This window comes from Lemur catta, chromosome 10 (assembly GCF_020740605.2).
Source record: "Lemur catta isolate mLemCat1 chromosome 10, mLemCat1.pri, whole genome shotgun sequence".
NCBI lineage: Eukaryota > Metazoa > Chordata > Mammalia > Primates > Lemuridae > Lemur > Lemur catta.
In genome coordinates this window covers 10,295,041-10,318,631 of record NC_059137.1, presented here as the reverse complement: position 1 = coordinate 10,318,631, position 23,591 = coordinate 10,295,041, and the positions used below count along the sequence as shown (strand labels likewise).

The following is a 23,591-nucleotide window of genomic DNA, read 5'->3' as shown; positions in this document are numbered from 1 at the left end:
CTTAGGAACACGAGGTAGTTTAAAGCCCCCCTTCCCTTCTAGGTGCTTTTGTCTCCAGCCTTCCAGACCTTGGTTAGCCAGGCCACTAATAATGTAAGGGGCATCTGGGCCACTCTGGGCCCTGAGCTTTCTGTTCTGGGGCCCTGCAGAAATCTGGTCTCACTTAGGAGAACTTGGGGTAGTATTTAGGAGCAAAATTTCTGGTCAGCAGATTGGTAAACAGTCCTTCCCACTATTTAAAAAAGAGACTGTAGTTTTTAGATTCAGTCCTGGTGTTGAGGTAGGATGGGGTAGGGAGAGGAACAGGGGATTCCAAAGGAGGAGTGTTTGTTCTTTTAGCAGTCTGACTTTTGTCCCACTACTCTTTGAAGAAAACCAGATGAAAGAATAAATCAGTAGCAGGCACCAGGATCCAGAACATGGCATTTTGCTCAGCCAATAGGGCCAATTTCAAAGGGCCAACAGGAAGTCAAATTTATAAGGAAGAGGGAAGGAGTCTGAGGAAGGTAGGCCTTAGTAGATCCAGGTAAGGAAACTAGGTAGCTGGGAGCCCAAGGGAGATGGTAAGCAAGTCCTATGGCTATGCATTGACTTATGGTCAGGACTTTGCCTGAATGAAAAGTTGACAGTTAAAGAAAGAAACTGACAGTGGTGGTGTAGCAGGGTGTGAGGACAGAAACCATTCTGCCCTTAGGACTCAAGATGGGTGGGAGGACACCTGCGTCAGATCTGGTCACTGTATCCACTCTTAATTTTCATGCTTTCCAAACAGTTGGCTCAATACTCATCTTCTGCCCTGTTCCAAACATCTCAGTAACCTTGGTTAGTAAATCTCTGAACACTTTGCCCCTTACAGTGTGCTCTTTTATCTGGCAATTCCATGGCTAGAAAAAGGCAGTTTGCTCTCTGACAGACAAATGTATGAGTCTGCTGAGAAAATGTGGAAAAAGTAGGGATGGTCTCACCCCCCCCATTTCCATTGAGGTAGTCGTCTTTGTCAACATTATTGAAATAGTCATCTCAGCCCCATCCCACCCTCTCCCTCAAAATACAAAAGAACTATTTCTAAACAATGACAACACTGTAACATTAAACATCTTCACATTCTGTAAACTGCAAGGAAATGCATTGGCTGCATTCACACAAAAGCATGTGCATCATGTTGAAGGCCATACATTCAACTCTGTCGTGAAATAAATATATAGAAAAATGAGGTTAAAAAAACAGACAAACAAACAAAAACTCTTCTTGCACAGAGGCAACTGGAAACGCTGCTCCATAGCCTCCATCTTGGTCTCTCTGGCTCTTTTCTTGCACAGCCTGTCCTGCCCACCCAAGGCGCTGTGTGTGGTTGGCCTGAGGAGGGCGCTGGGAACAGGTCATTCCTTGCCCACGCTTGTCTTGCAGGAATGCAGCACCACCTTAAAGAGAAGGGGCAGCTGCTCCAGGGGTACATTCACCATCTTTCCTGGGAACAAGGTGGGAAAAGAGTTAGCAGAGGATACCAGTGGAAGGGCAAGTCTTCCTCCTCTCAGGCTGGTAAAGGGAGAGTTATCACCTTGCTGAGTGACTGAGGCAAGAGAAGTGCCAGTAGTATCACAAAGGTCAGACAGACTGGGCTAACATCCTGATATCCAGACCCATTTTGGTGCCCTAGTGAGTCTAGTCATGGTGCCAAATCCTAACGATCCTACTATCCGGGGAATACTTACTTTGTGCTAGGTGGTTAACTGTAATATCTTATTTAATTCTCACAACATTTCTATATGATAGGTATTAGTTTTTACCCTAATATTAAAGATAAGGAATCTGAAACTGAGAGGTAGTCCTAGATGCCCTCTTAGAGCTAAAATATCATGAGAAACTTACATACTATTTTCTTTTTTTTTCCTGGTAGATTTTCTAACTAGCATTCTACAAAACACTGTACTTCAGAACGGTATAATAGGTCAATAAAAGTACTGAGGAAAAAAGGAATGGGGGTGGTCACAGGAATAAATTCGAGAAAATCAGAGTTAAAAGAGTTTTAAAGGTTTCTTTATTGAATGACTTATCAGAGCATTCAGTGTGTTAATACACTTTGTAAATACCTAAGGCTGTGATTCTTCTTCCGGACAGTACCTTAGAGTCAACTGGGGAGCAGTTTAAAAATACTGATGCCCAGGCTCCACCTCATACTAATTAAATCAGAATCTACGGAGGTGCAACCCAAACACTGATATTTTTTAAAAGCTTCCCAGATGATTGAAAGTGCTGCCAGGGCTGAGAAACCAGCTCTATGGGGGAAGAGTGGTATATAATTATTGACTTTCCTTTATTTCACAGGGCACCTGATTAATATCTCATTTGTTAGAATATAGTTTTAAAATGCTGAGACAAACTATCCCTAAAACATCCCTAAAATTCAAATAGTTTAGGTCCAGCTTATATCTAGAAAAAAATTCCCTTGTCAGACTGAAAAATTTTTCCTTCAAAAATTGTATTGCTGAATTTTACAGAAACAATCCCAATCTAGAGGTCACATTTCCGAACTGCCCCTTAGTATATGCTGGACAGTCATAAACAAGAATCTTTAGTAAATGAAGTAAAGCAACAACAACAATAAAAAGCCAAGATTTTATACTGAAATGGACATATTTAAATGTCAAGAAGCTCAGATGGGGTCAAGACCACCTATAAACACACATATGTACATACCCCAACACACAAAATTCCTATGCAAACATAGGATTTTAAAGATATCACTTTAAATAAATGTTCCCTCAAAGTCTTTGGCCAATTCTATGAAATGAATTTTAAAAATTGAGATATAATTCACATATCATAAAATTCCCTCTTTTAAAGTATATAATTAATGAAATTAATTTGAGATACTCTGAGCCTCTCTCTGTTTCCCCATCCAGAGAATGGCCATAATATCACCAAGCACCAGCCTTGCAGATTAAATGATAAAAGGCCACAAAGTACCCTGCACATCATAGGAGTTCAAGAAATGTTAGCTTCTTTTCTCTACAAAGAAAACACAAACTTGCTGTTATAATAGAACTTTTTGGAGGGCAAGGGTAGTAACTCTTTTATGCAGTTGGTGTTGGGCTGGCATAAACACCCTAAAAACACTGCTCTCCTCATTCTCTTTACAAGCTAAGAGAAGCAAGGAAGGGTTGGAAGCCCTAGACCCAGAATGTTACCTGCAATATATCGAATTTCAGGTAAGCACATCATGAGATCAGGAAAGCGGTTCGGCTGATGTGTATATTTATATTCAGTGAAATCCTGGCAAATGTACCAATAGCGCTTGTTCAACTGTTCCAGCTGTGAAGCACTGGTCAGACCCCTGATATCTGTGAAAAAACCATACAGGAATGAGGGCTTTCTAATGAGGAAGGAACACTAGCTCCTTGAATGTGCATATCTTTCAATTAAAAGTTATTAAACAAATTGTCATAATAGGGGATCTTTACTTTTTCTGATGTAGAGGAACCAAGCTCTGGATAAGGGAAGAGAAATAAGGTAGAGAAGGAAAAGATAGAGGACAGTAATTAGACTCAACCCCTTGAGGACTAGGCTATCTTTCTCAACTTCATACCCAGCTCCCAAAAAAAGGGCTTGGCACAAAGCAGACACCAGTGAAATGTTGAACAAATGACTGAATAACCTACCTACCTTTCCAAATTTGTCTTTCACAATGTCTTTAAGTTTGCCTTTTGTTGGAATCAGTCAGAAACTTTCCTGATATCTACATATTATGCTTGTACCCCCTTCCCCGCATCACAATCTATATGCCTCTTATTATTCTAGCTGGGCTGTCCCTCCATTTTTTCTATATAGCTTTCTCTCTATCCCTCTCTCTCTCTATATATATATGTATATAAACACACATCCTTTTTATATATAGAAGATATATATTATATATAGACAGACAGATATAGATATATATTCTATATATAAATCTTACCCAGTCTTGGAAGCCCAGCTGAGTTTTCTCCTCCTCCTCCAAGAAGATGCTACTGATCTCCCCCTATCTGAGGTGCCAGTAATGTGTCCTGTGCTATCAGAGTATATACTTCTTAGGCCAGGAACCTGGAGTCTAAGCTTTTTTAATGTCTTTAATACTGAGCACAGGGCTTGGCCTAAGGGAGGCATGCAGAACACCAGATAAACGCATAAGTAGTGCAGAAGCAGGAGGAGGTTTGGCCAACGTAGGGGGAGAGTGAGCAAAGAGGAGGGGATCAAGAGTGTCTGGACTAGGAAACTGAACATAAGAAGAGAGCACTCTCAATGCCACAGGCAGCAAAATAGCCCACCACTTCCATTCTGGTAGTAGAGTATTCATATGCTACTTTGGAAAAAAGAGAATACAAATTGTCCTTCATACACCGGTTACAAGCAGCTACCAAGCGCCACTTTGCAGGTAATAGCCCACCATAAAACGTATCCGGCACTCTTCTAATTAAAAGCCATGCTTGGTGGTGTGTGTGTGTGTGTGCAACCCCCACTCCGCCCTGAAGGGGCTGTCAGAACCACTGCCAGCCTGTCACAGAGCCCTTATCTCCAATAGTTTCATCAGTCACTCTGCTCTTCTTCAGTTGCTGGTAAACTTGGTACATATTTTAAATGACGCATGTACTGTCCTTGGTGTCTGTGTTTAAATGCATTAAAACTGACTAAACAAAGCGAATCCTCTTCCTTCCTCTATGAGTTATAGAGATTGTGGCCTTTAGATTTAAAGAAAAAAATCCACAGCTTTCCCTGCACTATAAAGGGGCAGGGTGATAACATGGGAAAGACAGGTCTTCCTTCCAAGATTGGCACCCACATGGTGTGACAGATTCTGCTTGACAGTCCTGAGGGCAAGGGGGGTGAAACAGGAGGGCCAATGCTCACTGCCTCCCCCAAAAGTTTCTTTTCCCCACCCCTAGTCACTCACCTTGATTTAAGAAGTTAATTGCTTTCATGCAAGCATACTCCTCGTTGCTGACCTTTAGCTGATGGAACTTGTGATATAGGTAGATAAGCCGCTCGATCACCTCCATCCCTTCATCACTAAATCTAGAGAACAGACACAAGTGTTAAAAGTGGGCTCTGATACCACTGGGGGCCAGGAAAGGGCAGACGGAGGGCTCCTACAGTGCCCTGTGGCATCTATGACAGGAATGAGGCTGAGCTTGGAGGAAGTGGAATCCAGAGCCTTTTGTGTAGTACATGCGGATCCATGGTTTGTCTGGAGGCCAATGTAGCTCATGCAAGTTGCAGTTCCCAAGGTTGGGTAGAGTCAATCAAATCTAGGTTCAAATCTAGCTGCATCACACACAAGCTGTGAGACCTTGGCAAGGTCATTTGACCCCTTCTCTGCTTTCAGGTCCTCCTCTATAAGGTGATAATGCTTGTCTGCTTGGGCTAATAAGGGCCAAAGGCAGTCAAGGATGTAAATGTAGAGAAATACGACATTATCAAGATGCCACTATTGTTGAGATGCAGCTTTTCATATCAATGGCAGCTGCCGTGGTGACTCTATGTGAGCCTCTGCCACAATGTAGAAAAAGCTGCTAATTGTATTTACTTAGGTTCACTGTTTTTAGCAGGGTTGATGTTATACACAGTGAAAAATTTTCCTGGCATCCTTGACTTCAGCTAGGGAGGGAGGGAAACATTAACTGAGCCTCCATGCTGTGCCAGTCTCTGTGCTGGGCACTTTATATGTGTTATCTCATTTGATTCTCTTAACCCTATGAGATTGGTGAGATAGTCATCACCATTGCACAGATGAGAAACTGAAGTTCAAAGAAAGGAGGGGACTGGTCCACAAGCACACAGAGTTGGTGGCAGAGTTAAAACTTAGAACCTGAGGTAACTACCCAAGGCCTTGGTTTTTCCAATATCTAAGGTGGCATTCTCTGACAGAGGGGGCTCAAAACTGGCCAGGCTCCTTTCTTTGGGTTAGGAGTGAGTTTCTTGGAGATGGACCAAGTTTTAGGCACAGGAGCCCCAGGCTAGGCCACCCCAGGGGACTGATGCTCTGGGTATACTTCATACCAGAAATAGAAACCACCAATCCAAGGAGGCAAATGCTTAATGGGGAAGTAGGAGTTTATAAAAGCTGGGGTCAAGCCCAGCCTGAGTCATTCTAGAAGTGGGATGGACAATGAGCCAAGGAGGAGTTCCAGATGGGCCTTAGATGCAGCTCAGTCACAAAGAGAAGATGCTCAGCTGCATGGCTGCTTCTTGGCGACATGTTCAGATCTGGGCACTGCAGCCCCATGTCAGGCCAAGAAGGCCCTATCTGGGTAGGGTCCAGAACACCTGGGGATGTGCTATTGCTTTCTGTATTAGCTTTGCTAGGCTTTGGCTTCCTGGGCAAAAAGGACATTTTTTCTTCCCTGGGGAAAGCTGGCTCTGGTTGGGACCAGAGGCACCTGCATTTTTCAAGCACCAATGCAAGCCACAGCAGCAGGTACAGCCAGCCCTTAGTATCTGCGGGTTCTATGTCCACGGGTTCCACCAACTGTGGATTGAAAATATTTAAAAAAAAAAATTCAACAGTAAAAAATAATACAAAATTTAAAAATACAGTATGACAATTATTTATATGGCATTTACATTGTATGATTTAAAGTATACAAGAGGATACATGTAGGTTATATGCAAATAGTACGCCACTTTATATAAGGGACTTGAGCTCTGTGGATTTTGGCTGTCAAAGAGGTCCTGGGACCACTCCCCTATGGATCCCGAGGGATGACTATACTTGGAATCTGGAACTCTGCCTCTCTACCTCATGGCATGGCTTCCAGTCAGGCTGAGCTGGGGTTTCTTTCAGTTTGCTGATTTGAGGTAGGATGGCTAACTCAGTTTCTCTCTCCATCTGGCCCAATAGCTTTTACAACTTTATTAATAAGTTCCCATACTAGCTGATAGAGAAATTCATATTGAATAACCACTGTAATAGCCGTATCTACCATTCTACCATTTGTTGAGTGTTTGCTACCTGCCAGGCACTTTCAGTATTCCATATACGCTATCTCATTGGATACTCCTAATAAATCTACAGAATGGATATTAATCATACTCCCCTTTGTTCATGTGTGGAGATGAAGACTTAGAGAGGTTATTTACTGTGTCACTATTATATATTTGGCCCTTCCACATACATTCTTACATTTTACCCTCCTGATAACCTGGGAGATAAATAATATCACCTCCATGTTAGGGATGAGGAAGCAGAAAAAGAAGTGACTTCCCCAAGGTTACATAGTAAATAAGTGGTGGTGGAGCAAAAGTTCAAATCTAGGTTTTCTAATTCCAAACCTATGGGCTTTTCACAGCACTACACTGCCCACCCCTGGTCCTGTCTTGTTCTTAACTGCTAATTGGGAAAGGCTACCACAGGGGACATCTGGAGCTCTGAGTTCCCACAGCAACTCTGCCCAGGGCCCATCCCTGGGTGGGTATTAGGTGTGCTACAGTGCACAAAAATGCCTGCCCCTGCAGTGCCTACATGATGCTTAGACTTGCAGAAGGCAGTATGCCTGGGATTAAGACCCTCCTCATCATAGTACTTTGTGGGCTACTTATGTTCTTGAGAGGAAAATAAGGTCTTTACTGCCAAACCCCTTCAGTATTTGCTTGCAGGGGTGGGGGGGATGTAAGAGAGTAGAGAATAAAAAAGGAGGATGCAAAGAGAAAAGCAGTATCAGCATCTGTCTGGTGACTGAGCAGTGTAGCAAGCAAAGATAATGCTTTGTCCCTTAATCAGCAACCTCTTTCCCCAAGTGCTCGCTCTGGCACCGCAGAACCTGCAGGTGTGTGGCTATCAGCCAGACCCCTGACCAACAGTGCCAAACCTGTTCTTGGCTGAATCTTGACCTGAGGTACACAAAGGAGCTCCCAAGTGCCTGGCCTGTGCATATGCCCCAGATCTGCCCTCTCTCTTAGGGATAGCATGTCCCTCTCTCCCGAATTTCCCACAACAGGCAGCCATCATGGACCCCCACCAGTGATGGGGGGGGCTGGCAGCCAGCCCAGCAGCCCCCACTCAGACTCCACAGCCTGACTGCAAAGCTTTCCTCCACACCCCGCATCCCACCCCTTGATAAACAAAGTTGTTCTCTGTTCCATGGGCCTGCTTTCTCTTGCAGCCGTGCCTCCTCCACATCTGCCCACTCCACAGTTCTGACGCCCCTGTATTCCCTGTCTACAAATTATCAGCATTCAAAGCCAGAAAGTTGGACAAACACACCCATTCTTCTTCTAGGTTCCCATTACACAAGCATGCTAGGACAAGGAAAACATTCCAGCTAGGATCCCCCAAACCACTGGACCATTCAGTCAGCAATTGAAGCTGACACTATATAAGTTATGTGCCATTAAGGGGCCTGAGAGATGTAGTTGTCTCTTTTTCATTCACCTAAATGCACCTACCCCAGGAGCAGTCATTAACCACAACCTTAGAGAAATTGCCATCTCAGCACCCATGTGCAGACTCTAGGATGAAAAGTAAGACTGTAGTTCCAAGACAAAGTCCAGAAAGTCACACCTTTTGGGAAGGCTCTAGGAGAGTAAGAGTTTAGTATAAAGAGGTGGGGCTTTGGAGCACAACAGACTTAGGTGATAAACTTAACTCTATCTCTTTCTAGCTTTGTAGCCTTGAGTCTTCATTTCTCTGAATGTCATGCTCCTCATCTCTAGAACAGGGATAATATCAGTGCCAGTCTTATAGGGTGCTGGTAAGGACTCAACAAATAACCTATGTAAAGCACTTAAGATGGAATCTGGCATAACAAATATGCTATAGTTGTTAGCCATTACCATTATTAATAGCATCATCATCACTCCCATTATTGTAGCAAAAATAAAAGATTATGTTTCCTGAGTCTTATAGTTAAGGTCCAGGCAGGGAAGCTGGAAGGCAACTTTCCAGAGATCTGGCAGAAATGGAGCTAGTGCTCACGAGATAGAAGTGCCCATTAAAGCCCATCTAGTTCAAGGCATCTTCTCCTCAGAGTGAAGGAGTCTTGATTAGGTCCAGGAGCAGTCGCTGGCTGGTGCTACAATCTGCTTTAAATCAAATTCACCCGGTTCACTGTATGATAACAGTCTGATTAAGGAATATGGGTACCATAAATTTGATTCAATATTGGACACTAGAAAAGGAGGTGGTCATGTATCATCTGGGAAAAGCCTTTTCATGACAGCAGGAACTCACTTGCACTCAAGAGTTGTGAAAAAGTAAAGGCAGTCTGGGGGAGTGGGAGCAAGGCAGCAGCAGGCAAGGTAGGAGAGAGCTACGGGCAATTATAGACTCCACTCCCTGGGTTTCTAGCAGAGTGTGTACTGCTTTACAGTGATTAACCTGACTCCAGAAGTTCTTGCACTTCCATTTCCTATGACCTCCTGGGCAGTCCCACCTGCATCTCAGACTCTCCGGACATGCAAACCAAACTCAGAGAGGTTCATCTCCCATCCTGTTTTTCCCAGGCTCCTGTATCTTGGCTAAGAGAATTGGTGCCTAACTGTCTGGCTAGTCCAAAACATCAGCAGTCATCCTCCACTCTTTCTACTCACTGAAATCCCACTGACTTTACCTCCTTGACATCTCTTGGCTTTGTGCTGACCTCTCTAGTCCCCCGATCACTGCTGCCTTGCCCAGGCCTTGTTTTCTTTTACCTGAGCTATGGAATAGGCTCCTGCTCAGCTGCCATGCTCTAGTCTTGGCCATACCAATCCCTCCTGAGCTTTATAGCCACAGAGATCTTCCCAATACACAACCTGACCATGTAATTCCTTCACGTAAAAACTGCCTATGACATAATACTGTTTACACAATAAAATCAAATTCTTCAGATTGACATTTGAGCACCTTCATGACCTGTCTTGTCTTTACCTTTCTCTCCAGTCATTTCTCCTCTCATTTGTCTCTCTCAGATATAGTCTCTTTATATCCTAATTCACAGGATTACTTTTGGTTCCCAGGACATAGCAACCATCCAGGATCCTAACTTGTAGGACTTCGTGTTATTCTCCTGCCTTCCTCTTGTCCTCTACGATGTGCCTACAAAATTCCCACTTCAAGGTGCAGCTCAAATGTCTGTTCCTCTGTTAAGCCTTCCTTGATTCTCCAAGTAGAAGCACTCATTCCCTAGTTAATGCTTCTGCAATTCTTCATATGCCCCTCAATCTCCAGCAATATAACACTGCATTGTAAATTGTATCTGCTTCTATTTGTCTCCAATTCCCTAAACCAAGAATAGGGACTCTCAGAATCAGAAACCATATCTATATCATCTGTGATCTAGCTTACTCCTCCCAAACACACACAATAGACACTCAGCAAACAGCCATGGAATCACAACTAACATGTTGAAGTTTAACTCTTATTTTTCCATTGATGGATTCCATAGTAGAGAGAGTCCTAACAACAAATTCATTTCTTATCCTCAGAACCCACTTGAGAGCTCAACAGCAACATGTGTTGTAGAGTTAGCATTGTTCAATAAAACTTTCTGTAACGAGGGAAACGATCTATATTTGTACTATCCATTATAGTGGCTACTGAATGCTTGAAATGTGGCTAGTGCAAATGAGAAACCAAATTTTTAATTTCAATTAATTTAAATTTAAAAGTCCACATGAGGCTAGTGGCTCACTAACTTTGACAGTGCAACTTTAGATCCTCCTTGATAAGGAGCCTTCCAACAAAGGAAGGAAAAGTTTCCTCATTAATTCAGCTGTTACTGGCCCCTGCCTTGGTCTTGGGGATTAAGGGACTGGATACAGTGGGATGGGGTGCCTTATGAAGCTCAGAGCCAGAAAGAGCCCTGCACTGCCAGCGATCTCTGCCTACCTGCAGAGGACCTAGGAAAACCCATTATTCTACAGGGAGTGGAGGCAAAAGGCTGACTCTGTAGGCAGCTCCAGGCCGAACTGTTAAAATCCAGGCAAACAGGGAGGCTGGGCTTCCTGGGCCAGCTCTGCAAACCCAGACAACATCAGAGCAGGCTGACTGCTATCTAAACACTCCTATGACCCAGAGTTAGGGAGCAGGAGACAGGAATTTGATAGAAATAATGAATTAAAGGCTCTGGACAAGGGTCATCTGCAAAATCAGATAGCTCTATTTATAGGACAAAGTGTCAGCTGGGTTCAAAACTCTGTCATTTATAGATCACTCTGAAGCTAGTAACCATTGTTCATAAAGGAATATTAGAAAACCAGACAAGAGAGTTAGCACCCAGACTCCTCCTTCCCTCAGCTACGCAAAGGGCCCTTGAAGGCCTTGGAGCATTGTTCCCAGGTTGAGACTGGGTGGCAGTGGGGAGATGTACCCCAGTTCTGTGAAGAGAAGTGTGGTGGTTGGTATTCCACCCATTCCACCTTTCATTGATACAGGTACCTTCTCTTTCCTCCCTCTTGGTGCCCTGGAATCCTATGACTTCCATTATTTTAAACTGTCCAATAAAGTGATTTATTAAAATGTCTATTTAAATGTGAATTAAGCTTTATGAGACTTTCATATGAATAAATTAACAAGCCAGAAAAGTAGTCTCAATAGACCATTTGTCCTCATTTGTCAGTCAGAAAATCTGGTCACCATGTGCCCCAGGTCACCAAACTGAGTGAGTAAAAAGTGTGCTTGAACAGGCCATGGAGCAGCAAGGAGGAAAACGGTCCATTCTGGACAGGGAGGTTGTAAGGAGACTGGTAGGCTGGGATGAAACTTTATGCCAGAAAATGACAAGGAGAACAGTTCAGTCTCTTAGTCCCATGCTCTTAATATCTCATTGCACTTGAGAAGGAGCCCAAGCTTTGCAGGCAGGCAGGCATAAGCTCAAATCTAGGCTCTGAATTCAAATCCAAAACCCTCAAGGGCAGGTCTCTCTGAGTTTCAGTATTCTCATCTATAAAAAAAGCATAATGATACCTGTAATGCTGGATGCTGTGAGAAAGAAATAAGACAGTATAAAATATCTAGTATAGTGCCTGGCACACAACAGACTCCTAGGTCTCTTTCTTGGATTGTAAACTCCAGCTCAGTGCCCCTCTTGCCTTGTAGGCAGAGTTCAGACTTTTGGTTTTCCCAGATATACTATCTATATCAGAATCCAGATGTAACAAAAATAGCTTAGCACTCTGCTAAGCTTGACTGTACTATATTTATTTCTCACAACTACCTTGTTGGGGAGGTACTGTTATCACTCCATTTCATAAATTCAGACCCTAAGGATCAGAGACTTAGCCAAGGCACAAAGCTAGTCAGTGGCAGAGTGAGGACTTGAATCCAGGCCTGTGTGGTTTAACACCCATCCTTTGGAGGGCCAGGCAACCCTGCTTTGCAGGAATGACAACGGTTTGGTTGCTTGCTCCTCCCCAGCCAGGAGGCCTCACCTGTGTAGCTCTTCATCAGAGGGTGAGTACTTGGCGGTGACATCAGCCAGCTCCCCAAAGATCTGCTTGCTGTAAACGGTGAGGGAGGATAGCAGGATTAGTTCCTGCCATGTAGAGCTCAAGAGGCACGTGTAATCCTTGATTGAGAGCTCACAGAAGAAAGGCAGTTTCTTGATCCAGGCAATCTGCCTAAAGAGCAGCTCGTCAGCCAGGCGGCAAAGCAGGGCAAACAGCTCTGCCTGTGTCACAGCATATCTGGGGGTCAGGGACAGAGGAAAGTCACTTCCATCAGCCAGAGGGTGAGGGCACACAGAGAGGGTACTCCTAAGGGGACAAAGGGTCCCTGGCAGCAGGCTCCTTGCTCAAAGATCTTTAGTTTCATTCAATTCAATTTTCTGATAAAGGGGCAGGACTGAAGCCAGCAGAAAGCCCAGAGTTGGAGAGGCGGGTTTGGTGAGAAAAGGTTGCTAAAGGGAAAGGAGGCTTAGAAATTTGTGCAATTATCGGGGAATATGACTTTTAATGTTGGTGTCCTCTAATGTTCCATGTCTTAGAGAAAATCCAAGTGACTCCTGTTCTTGTTTTGGCAATGAGAACTCCAGTGGGGTGGATCTGGTACCGACCCAATACTGGGACTGGTACAAAAATGAGCCTCAGGGCAGATGGTTGAAGAGTATTGAATTAGTTCAGATGCTTTTCCTGCTCTCACTGCACCCTCTGGTGGTGAGAGTTCAGGAACCAGAGTTACTCAGTCTTTCTTTTAAGCTATAGCTAGATGGCAGGAGTAGAGCATTTCTCAACTCTGGGAGAAAGGGGGTCTCTGAGGCACAGGCTCAGTTTGCTTGCTTCCTCTCAAGGCCCCTTGGCAAGATTTTTCCTCACATCCCCACATCCAGATTTACAAAGGCTTTCTGTGGCCGCCTTATGGGTGAATATTTGAATTTCCTCTTCTGGAGGCTAGCTTAAGAAATCTTAGGCTATCTTCTGGGAGGTCTAAGCTTGATAACATCCAAACAGCTTATGCTCCAGGCCACAGGAGTAATGGGTGCACCCGACGGTTGCACTATATCTACGCAGGTAGAGCTGACTGAAGACTTAAGGGTATTCCTTCTACCCATAAGCCTACACCTAAAGCTCTCACGTGCCACCAGGCTACCAATGAGTATGTTGGCTTGGTGTGCAGATAGGCCACAACAAGTTAGGGCCTTGAGTCCCATGTTCAGGAGCCTAGACTTGATGCATAATTATCCATAGAATTACAGCTTATCTCTAGCACCAAAGCACTCAGACCCACCCCAGGGCCTGGCTTACCTAGGCGCAAGAAGAAACAAAGGTCCTTCAATCCCAATTCCATAGTAACTGAAAAGTAACCCCAACTCTATGAGAAAAGATGCCCAAGGAAAAAAACCAAGGTCGACTGACTTCAAAGATAAGCACAGATTTGTCCTCTGATGCTTGAGTCATTATCCTCCTGACTCATTATGAAGCTGGGGTATAGTATAGTAGCCAGGGATGCAGGTGGGTGTGGGGTAGGGAAATTTTGAGACTGCAAGGGGCCAAGCAGGGCAGAGCTCACTCACCCATCTTCGATCAACATGGGTGTGCCCAATGGCTCCAGGTCCTCCGCTGACACCAGCTGGTGAATCAGACTGTATGACTGGGGATCCAGGCTGCGAGCTTGTGGGGGCAGAAGTGGCGAGTGGCCAGAATAGCTAAAAAGGTGCGGTATGTATTGATAATGTGGAGGCACAGACATTCCCATGTACTGTTCCCTGAATGCCATGAATCCATTTAGTTCCACAGACCTACTGGAGAGAAAAGTCTCATGTCAAGTGGAATCATGGCAGGTCTAGTGCTTACTCAAAGGAAATGAGCCAGAGGGGGCTAGGTGTCTTTGGCCATGAGGTCTGTGTCTTCATCAGGCTGGGGACATATAATTAATGGTTACATGCATGTCTCCCCTACTGGACTCCCATCTGTGAAACAAGGATCTTTGTGGGTGCATGAATGTGGGGCTCACCATCGGACACTCAGCACCTGGCAGAGTAGGTACTGAATAAGTACTGGTTGAACAAATTGTTTGTACAGGTGCCACATTTGGAGAGTTTTCAATGGATACTCATAGACTATGATGACAAAAGTGAGTGTCTGTATTATTTTACTGCTAGGAAAACTAAGGCAGATAGGCTAAGTGCCTTGCTAGGCCACAAAACAAATCTAGCACCCAGCAAGGAACTCAGCATGTGGCAACAACTACCTAAATAGTCAAAGGAAGGAACTAACTAAAGGAACAGCTGAATAGGGTGAAAGTTATAATTAAATATGAAGAGAAAGGCAGATTCTTACCTTCCTCCCCTTTCTTCGAGAAATCTAACCACTCTGTCAATTAATTTTTTAAAAATCCTCTAGCTTTTACCTAGATGAATCTCCTATAACTGGGGTTGGCAAACTTTGGCCTGCAGGCCAAATCCAGCCCACCATCTGTTTTGGTAAATGAAGTTTTATTGGAACACAGTCATACTCACTGTTTTACATACTGTCTATGGCTGCTTTTACACTATAAAGGCAGAGTTGAGCAGTTGAGACCCAGAATATTAGGCCTGCAAAGTAGAAAATACGTACTATCCGGCCTTTATAGAAAAATCTGTCAACCTCTGTCCTATAAGAAAGGTTTGTGTCTTAGGGAAAATCATTATTAACAAAGTTTGGCAAATCTCTTTCTATGTACATTGTATATGCATAGTCTGGGCAATTGAGAACACATTATAAACACATTTTCTGTTCTGTTTTCCATTGAACACATTATGCCATAATGATTTTCCCATGTCATTAAAAACATTTTATAAATGTAATATTCAATGGCTTCATAATATTTAATCCAATAAATATACCATGACTTACATAACCAATTCTAGGTTTTTTAGTCATCTAAGTTGTTGCTGATTTTTAGTAGTATTAATAATGCTGTGATAATTATCTTTGTGCACAAATATTTGCTTCTAAGTCAGATTTCTTTAAAGGATTGCTTCTCAGGCAAAGAATTACTGAACTAAAATGTATGTATGTATATTTGAAAAGTTTTTGATACAAGTTGCCAATTGTTCTGAAGAAAGATTATATTAGTTTACATTTCCTAAAGAGATGCAAGAGATTGATTTTATCTAATAGCCAACTGTATATTATCATTAAAACAAGCACTACCACTACCACCACGAAAAACTATGCCACTTTGGTAGGCAAAAATTTAGATCATTTTAATTTGTATTTCTTTTGTTGTTAGTGAGACTGCTTATTTTCTATCGGTATTTCTTTTTAGTGAATTACCTGTTCGTATCTCTGCACAAAACAAAATGTTTTCTTGTGGATATCTATTAAATCACAATATCTAAAATATTTTTGCTTATTTTACAATTACTAAAATATTTTTGCAAAAAAAAAAAGGGCCGGGCGCGATGGCTCACGCCTGTAATCCTAGCTCTCTGGGAGACCGAGGTGGGTGGATTGCTCGAGGTCAGGAGTTCGTGACCAGCCTGAGAAAGACCCCATCTCTACTAAAAATAGAAATAAAAAAAATTATCTGGACAACTAAAAATATATATAGAAAAAATTAGCTGGGCATGGTGGCGCATGCCTGTAGTCCCAGCTACTCAGGAGGCTGAGGCAGTAGGATCGCTTAAGCCCAGGAGTTTGAGGTTGCTGTGAGCTAGGCTGATGCCACGGCACTCACTCTAGCCAGGGCAACAAAGCGACACTCTGTCTCAAAAAAAAAAAAAAAAAAAAAAAACGAAGAAGAAGAAAGAAAAAAGAAAGGTTTCTGGGGAAAGGAAACCTTCCCTGGTAGCTGACAGCTCCGTTCCATACCTAACAACTAACTAAACTCTTGAACCAAGAGTTTCTAAATTTATATTCTCTTATGGCAGCAAATTTGCCTGACTTAAAAACCCTTCAATGTTACTTAAAATTTATAAATTAAAAAACATTGACTCTTGCAAGGCAGAGAAATTATAACTTAATTCAATACTGTCAATATGGCTTATTTCAGTGATAAGATAAATGACGGAAAAGAACTACATTTAAAATGTTACTCTGTTAGGTGAAGAATGTATGGACATTGATAGAAGCTATAGCACTTTATCAGTCTGCAGAAGAGACCACTGACACTTTCAAGGATTTTAGCAAAAATATGGGCTAGGAAACACTGCTTTGAATCATCCTGGTCCCTACCCCAAGAGCCTGAGGGAGCAACAGTACAATAGCTTAGACAGTTTGCCTTAAAGCTCACCTGGAGGACAGTGTGGAGCCTGGTGAAGGCTGGTTGCTCTCTGAAGCCCTGTTTCCAGGGGAACTGTGGTCGCTATCACCATGGTTGCTCCAGTGATTGGCCTCTTCTTCAAACTCCTGCCCAGACATGATCCTTTCGATCTCTTCTTCTGATATCTTAAACAAGGAATCAATATATGTTAGATTAGATGCTTACGACACCCCCCTCTATTCCTTCTTTGGGACTGAGAGCTTATTCAAATCTCATAAGGATTCCCAGGAGTATCTAGAGAGAGAGACCCAGATTCCCTCTCCTTCACCCCCATACTCCAGGCCTCTCACTAATCTTAGGACAGCTTGGCTGCTTGCCTCCCAGCACCATGTCCCCTCATGGCCCTCATCTTGCTCATTTACCCTACTCTCAAGTTACAAAGCCTCTAGGTTCTTCAATACTCTTTGTCCTTGAGTCTGTTCTTTCCTAACCCTGAAACATCATTCCTCAATGACAATCTCCTACTAGCCTTTTAAAACCCAATTCAAATATAACCTCCTTTCTGAAGCTTTCTACTACCACCTAGGCAGAATTTTAGGTCTTTCTTCTATCAGCTCATAACTCTGTGTATTCTGCAAGAAGCAGAACAACATAGTAGTTAAGGGTATGAATTCTGGAGCCAGACTACTTTTGTTCAAATCCAGGTTCTGTCACTTCTAGTTGCACAATCTTGGGCAAGTCATTTAAATACTTGAACCTAAGTTCCTTCATCTGTATGGTGGAGAGAATAACAGTATCTACCTCAGAGGATTGTTGTGAGGATTAAATTAATGTGTTTCAAATATTTAGAAAAGAGCCTGGTACATAGCAACAATTACTATTTTTATAAAATTTGTGATGATATATTATAAAAATACCCTATACAAGACATAAGACCATGAGAGGACCTAGAAAAAAGTACTCAGTAAATGCATGTTAAATAAATAAATAAAAGTTCATTTAATTAAGTACCTACCATGTACCTTTGCATGGATTTTTTTTTAGTAAGAAAACTTATTGAATAAAAAAAGAAACTGTAGCTCACATAAGTGAACTGATTTGCCCAAGATCATACGGTGTACCCATGTCTGGGCAAGAGTTAGTGGAAGGGGTCAAAGTATCCTAATATTCAGTACAGTGCTCTAGTTACTATACCATACAGGAAGTGAGTAAACTTCTATAAAGTGTCTAACCCAGAGTTGAGGTCTAACTGGCTAACCTCAGCACAAAGAACGAGAATGAGTGCTAAGAAGGAGGGGCCAGATGAATTTTTATTTGTTGCTCCCATAGAAACCTGGGAGGACATTTTCTCCCAAGTCTATCTGACTCAAATCTATACACTTCTTTACTCGAGCAGCCTGTGAGGGAACCCTGAGCTGCCTCGATAGTAAATTATAGGAGCATTTAGAACTGGAAGCCAGCTAATACACAGGACTTGGAGGGGAAACAAGAAACACTTAACTGGTGTATAAGTTGAGTGTTTGCTCTGAAATAACATGGATTGCATATTAAACTGGAGGGGCTGTGTATGTGTGTGTGTGTGTGTGTCTGTGTGTGTTTAAATTCAGTCGCATGCAGCAAACAACTTTTCTCTTAGGGGGTCCTTAGAACTCTTAAATCATTGTTCATGTTTTACAAGAGGTATGAAGACAAACTGTACCACCAAAGTGCATGACATTTGCTGAGGCCCTGACTAAAGCAGCTCTCAGTAATGGTGGTGAGAGCAGGATGAGAAGAGCTTTTTTTTTTTTTTTGAGACAGAGTGTCACTTTGTTGCCCGGGCTAGAGTGAGTGCCATGGCGTCACCCTAGCTCACAGCAACCTCAAACTCCTGGGCTTAAGTGATCCTACTGCCTCAGCCTCCCGAGTAGCTGGGACTACAGGCATGCGCCACCATGCCCAGCTAATTTTTTCTATATATATTTTTAGTTGGCCAGATAATTTCTTTCTATTTTTAGTAGAGACGGGGTCTCACTCTTGCTCAGGCTGGTCTCGAACTCCTGACCTCGAGCAATCCACTTGCCTCGGCCTCCCAGAGGGCTAGGATTACAGGCGTGAGCCACCGTGCCGGGCCAAGAGCTTTAATCATTACCTTATACATGTAAGATTTTCAAAGTACTTTCACATCCAGGTTCTAAAAGCAGTTTTATAGGAATGAATGCAAAGATGGCTCCCCCCAGGAGCAGATGAAAGGATCAAGGGGAGCAGCTCCAGCATGGATCACAGAGCGTGAAGCCTAGAACTCACCTGTACTGGCCCGATGCTCTTATTCCGGCCTCCAGGCATGCCATCTTCTCTGATAGCTGGAAGGAAACAAAAGTCAAGAAAGTCAGAAGCACGCTCACAGAAGTCTAAGAACAAAAAGAGAAGCCAAGATTAAAACACAGGTCTTTCTGTACGCAAAGCATACACCTCTATTATTCCAGGCACTGGGAGCATACTACATACACACACTGTATACATTCAGTATGCTCAATAAAGGTGACAGCATTGTTCCAACTTTGGCCATTGGAAGCTTTCAGTTTGGCTTCTGATATGCTTCCTTTTTTTTATTTTTAAGTATTTCCTAACTTTCTGGCACCATAAGATACTCCAGACTCATTTCATATTTCCTTGCCCCAGACCTGAAATCAACTAGTACTCCAAGGAGTCCTGATTCCTTTATTGATAATTGGGTGCTAGATCTGGGTGCTAGGTGTGCTCATAGCTACTGGGGTATCATGGTTTCTAGCCCCTCTCAGTGGTTAGAACTTGGAAATAGATGTATGTATACTAACTCATATGCCCCCCCACATCTCTATATATGTTTATATATCCATCTAGCCATCTAAACGTGAGTACATATTGACACCACTGGTTCCACTCTAGCACCAGAGATTTCTTTCTAGTCTTCCCATGTCCTGATTTATAACTTCCTTCTCTGATGTGAGAAACCTGACTCTCATTGTCCCCAATATATTTACTCACTTGTTCAACCCTAGTATACAAATAACACATAACCTCAAAAGGAACAAATTTTACAAACCAGAGTGCTTTGTTTATATATTTCATTTTTGCCTTTAGCCTTACGGTATACAGTCAAAACACTGTTTTCAAAGATCAGCTCCTTTCTTCACCATCCCCTTCTGTGTGGCTATGTGATTCGTTTGTAATACCAGTTAGATTTACTTGTCACAGTGTGCATTCCATTTCTCTGTGCCCCTCCCTCACCCCATCATATCCTGGTTGATTAAAAAAAAATCTACATGTAGTAAAATTCGCTTTTTTGTGGTGTATAGTTTCTGAGTTTTTACAAATGCATAGAATTATGTGTCAGCCACCACAGTTCCATACAGAATATTAGTCACCCCCAAAATATTCCCATGGCAACTGCAATTTCAATCCTGCTTTCTCAGCACCAACCAGGAGGTGGCAGGGTTTCTCTCTGAGAGGGAGCCTTTACCAGGCAACTGAGCCTGCCTGCTCTGGATGCAAACAGGCCTAACGAAACAGCTCCCTATTCCTCACACCCCATGTGTCATTTTCTCCTGCTTATGGTTAGAAGGGTTATGAGATTAAGTTTCTTCTCTAAAATAGGTGAGTTTGGCTGGAAGCCTCAGAATCGCAAACTTCATCGGAATAAGCGGGATAATTCATCAGAGAACAGTCAAGAAGGTAACTCATAACTATGCTTTGATAAAATATTCACAGTGAGGGCAACACGGGAGATGAGAAAAGTGGAGGCCAAAACCAAAGCACGGTGATGGTGGGAAGATGACCACAGACTCTCTTTAGGCCAGTTTTGTTCAGTATTGGTGGCTGGAAAAGATTTCGGTAAGAGGAAACATAGTGGAGAAGGGGAAGGATTTCCAGGTAGAGGAAAAAACCTGAGCACAGGCAGGACAGTGTAAGGCATCCTTGATGCACAGTGTTCGAGGCAGAAGATGAGTTAGAAAGACAGGCAGGGGACAAACACTTCAAATGCCCTACAATGGTATTTATTTATCATTCAGTGAACACTGGGCATTCCAACATGCAAACAGCTATGCCATATGAGAGACATGTAAAGTAGTCTGTTATCCATGTGGTTAGGTATAAGCTCTGCTTGAATATTAACAAATTATAATTTAATAATTATTAACTATCAACATAACCACCCCTAAACTATTGCTAAGTCATTTTACTTCCCTAAACCGCATGTATAAACTGGGGTAATAGTTAATAACAGGGTTGTTGTGTGTGTTCAATGGTATAATGCATGGAAAGTACATAGAATTTTCTGGTACACATAAGTCTTCAATGAAGATTAGTATTACAAATAAATTATAAACCACCTAAACTGGGTGTGATGGTACACACTTACAGTTCCAGCTACTCAGGAGGCTGATGTGGGAGGATCATGTGAGCCCAGGAGTTAGAGGTTGCAGTGAGCTATGATCATGCCACTGTATTCCAGCCTGGGCAATACAGTGTGACCCTGTCTCTAAAAAGAAACAAACAAACAAAAAAACCCAAACCCCCATCCACCTAAATTTATCTAAATGCCCTTCCATATCTCTCTTATCTTTCTTCATAATGTGCAAGTTTTAAAAAGATTCTTCTTATCCCATACACAGTAAACCAGTCTGAAGTACATCTGGATGTCTGAATTCATTAATGCTATAAGATTAGTCTGAACAGTTCACTAAATCTAACTAACCCCACAACTCCTGCATATTGTTACTAGGAATCCCTAATATCCTGCTGGGTATTTTATATATGCTATCATATTTATTAACAATCGTCTGGAGAACTCTGAAGGGTATCATCACACCATTTTAAAGGTAAGATAATTAAGTACCAGAGATATAATAAAGCAAACTGCCTAAGGTCACAGAGCTAGTCTGTCTGCCTCTAGAGCCTCTGTTCTTTCTACTGAATGACACTGCCATACTCTATTTGCCACCCTCCATGGGAATACTCCTCTAGGGTTCTGACATTGGTCCTTCTCTCTTCTGTATCTAAGCTCTCTTTGTGGGTGATTTTCACCCATTGACAAGACTTGAACTACCACTTCTAAGCCAACAGCTCCACAAACCTCTCTTTGCCAGCAGGACTTTTCACCTCAGTTCCATCCTATATATCCAACTTTCTTGGTGAACATCCCTACGTGCACTTCTCAGGTACCTCAAACTCAGCATTGCCAAGGCCAACATTTGCTCCACCCTGCTTTTTAGTCTGACTTCTTTTTTCCTGGTAGGACCATTACTCTTAATCTAAATCTTGAACTTTAACTTCTGGTGCTGCTCAATATTCAGTGTGTTACCAACTCCTTTCAGGTTCTTCCATGACATCTCCCCAACTGTGCCTCTTTCCCCTTCCCTCTTTCAGATCCTTCACACCTTCCTTTTGGACTCTTCTAAAAAAACTTTCTAGGTGACTTTTCTGCTTCTCCTACCCCAATCCATCCTTCAAAGCTGCCCTTCATATTAATCCTATTAGAATATGAGTTTATTCAGGTCATCTCAGGCTAATGGCTCCTGGAAAGCTTCCCAATAAACCCCAAACTCCCCACCAACCTGGATGCTGACATCTGACCATGCCTAGCCTCTGAGTACACCACGGTTCTAGAAAACAAAATGATATTACCTTCAGGGGAAACTCCTACCTCATGCCTTTCCATCCAAAATTTCTACTTCCTGTCATCACCCCCTGAAAGAACTAGTGCAGTATATTAACCCCAGTTAGGACCTGATTGTTAACTGGGATCCTGCCACATGAGGCTTGCACATTTATTCCCACAGAATCCTTAACATCTCACCAGTTTTTCTTCCCACGTAGTCTGGAAGGTTCCCATAGGCAGGGACTATACCAGATTCATTTTTTGGGTTATGAGTACACAGCATAAGGCCTAATATATAGAGCAGGCTTGAGAAATTAGTAACTCCAAAGCATAATAGCTGACACTAAAGGAAAAGTGATGAATGAAGGGTGTGCAATGAGAGCCATGAGCACCACTCACCCTTCCGGTTCATCCCCATCTGAAGGCATTTGAGCAGGCGGCAGTACTGGCACCTGTTCCTCTGCTTCCGAGACATGACGCAGTTCTTGTCACGACTGCACCGATAAACCCGTTTGTTGCAAATGCTCCGCTTGAAAAACCCTTTGCAGCCCTCACAGGAGATGATCCCATAGTGCAAGCCTGTAGCACGGTCCCCACAAATGAGACACGTTCGTTGTTCAGCCCGATCATCTGGAACAGAAACTGAATATGTTCAAGTTAGAGCACAGTGGAAATAATGGCTTTATGCCTGCAGTTCCTAAAATGAGCAACCCTGTTCTGTGTGGAGTAAGAACTCAGGCTAAAGGGCAAACAGGGAGCACATCTTTGGAAACTCTGTCCCAGGAATAGACCCTGCATCTATCTGAAGACACAATAAACAGCCTTTCTATTAGGTCATTAAATATGAAACGTCCGATTTCGACTCAAAAGTTTTGTTTATTACATCTCAAACATGAAGCAGTACAATGAATCAAAGTGTGTGCCTAAACTATCGACACAGTTTTGTCATCTTAATGGTAGCTTGTTTATACCAGCAGCAAAGAAGCCTGGAGAGTGAGTGGCGATGAAATTGCGAAAGGCATTTTCCACAGCTTGTTGAGAATTGAGTATTTTTCCTTGCAAGAACTGGTCCAAAAAGCCTGGAAGAAGTCAGTTGGTGGTAGTCAGTTGGTAGACAGTTGGTGCAAGGTCTGGTGAATATAGTGGATGACAGAGAGTTTCCAAGTCCAGCTTCTGTCATTTGAGCAGTGTTGTTTTTTGTGACATGTGGTCTTGCAAGAGGATTGGCTTGTCTCTGTTGAACAATCTCGGATGCTTAATCACAAGCATCCTCATCATTTCATCCCATTGGTTGCAGTAGACATCTGCTATAATCAATTGACCAGATTTCATAAAGCT

The 23,591-nt window shown here is 42.8% G+C and overlaps 1 protein-coding gene across 1 annotated transcript; it reads right to left on the bottom strand.

Annotated features, from left to right (window-relative positions):
• Window positions 1-1,096: 1,096 nt before the first annotated feature.
• On the bottom strand, window positions 1,097-22,899 carry NR6A1 (nuclear receptor subfamily 6 group A member 1; the record flags this gene model as incomplete). Its single annotated transcript, XM_045562313.1, has 8 exons — window positions 1,097-1,468; window positions 3,189-3,341; window positions 4,928-5,049; window positions 12,382-12,636; window positions 13,962-14,186; window positions 16,664-16,818; window positions 18,920-18,975; window positions 22,653-22,899. Coding segments are annotated over 8 exons (1,302 nt in total), but the record flags the coding sequence as incomplete, so codon positions are not given.
• Between the last annotated feature and the right edge of the window lie 692 nt (window positions 22,900-23,591).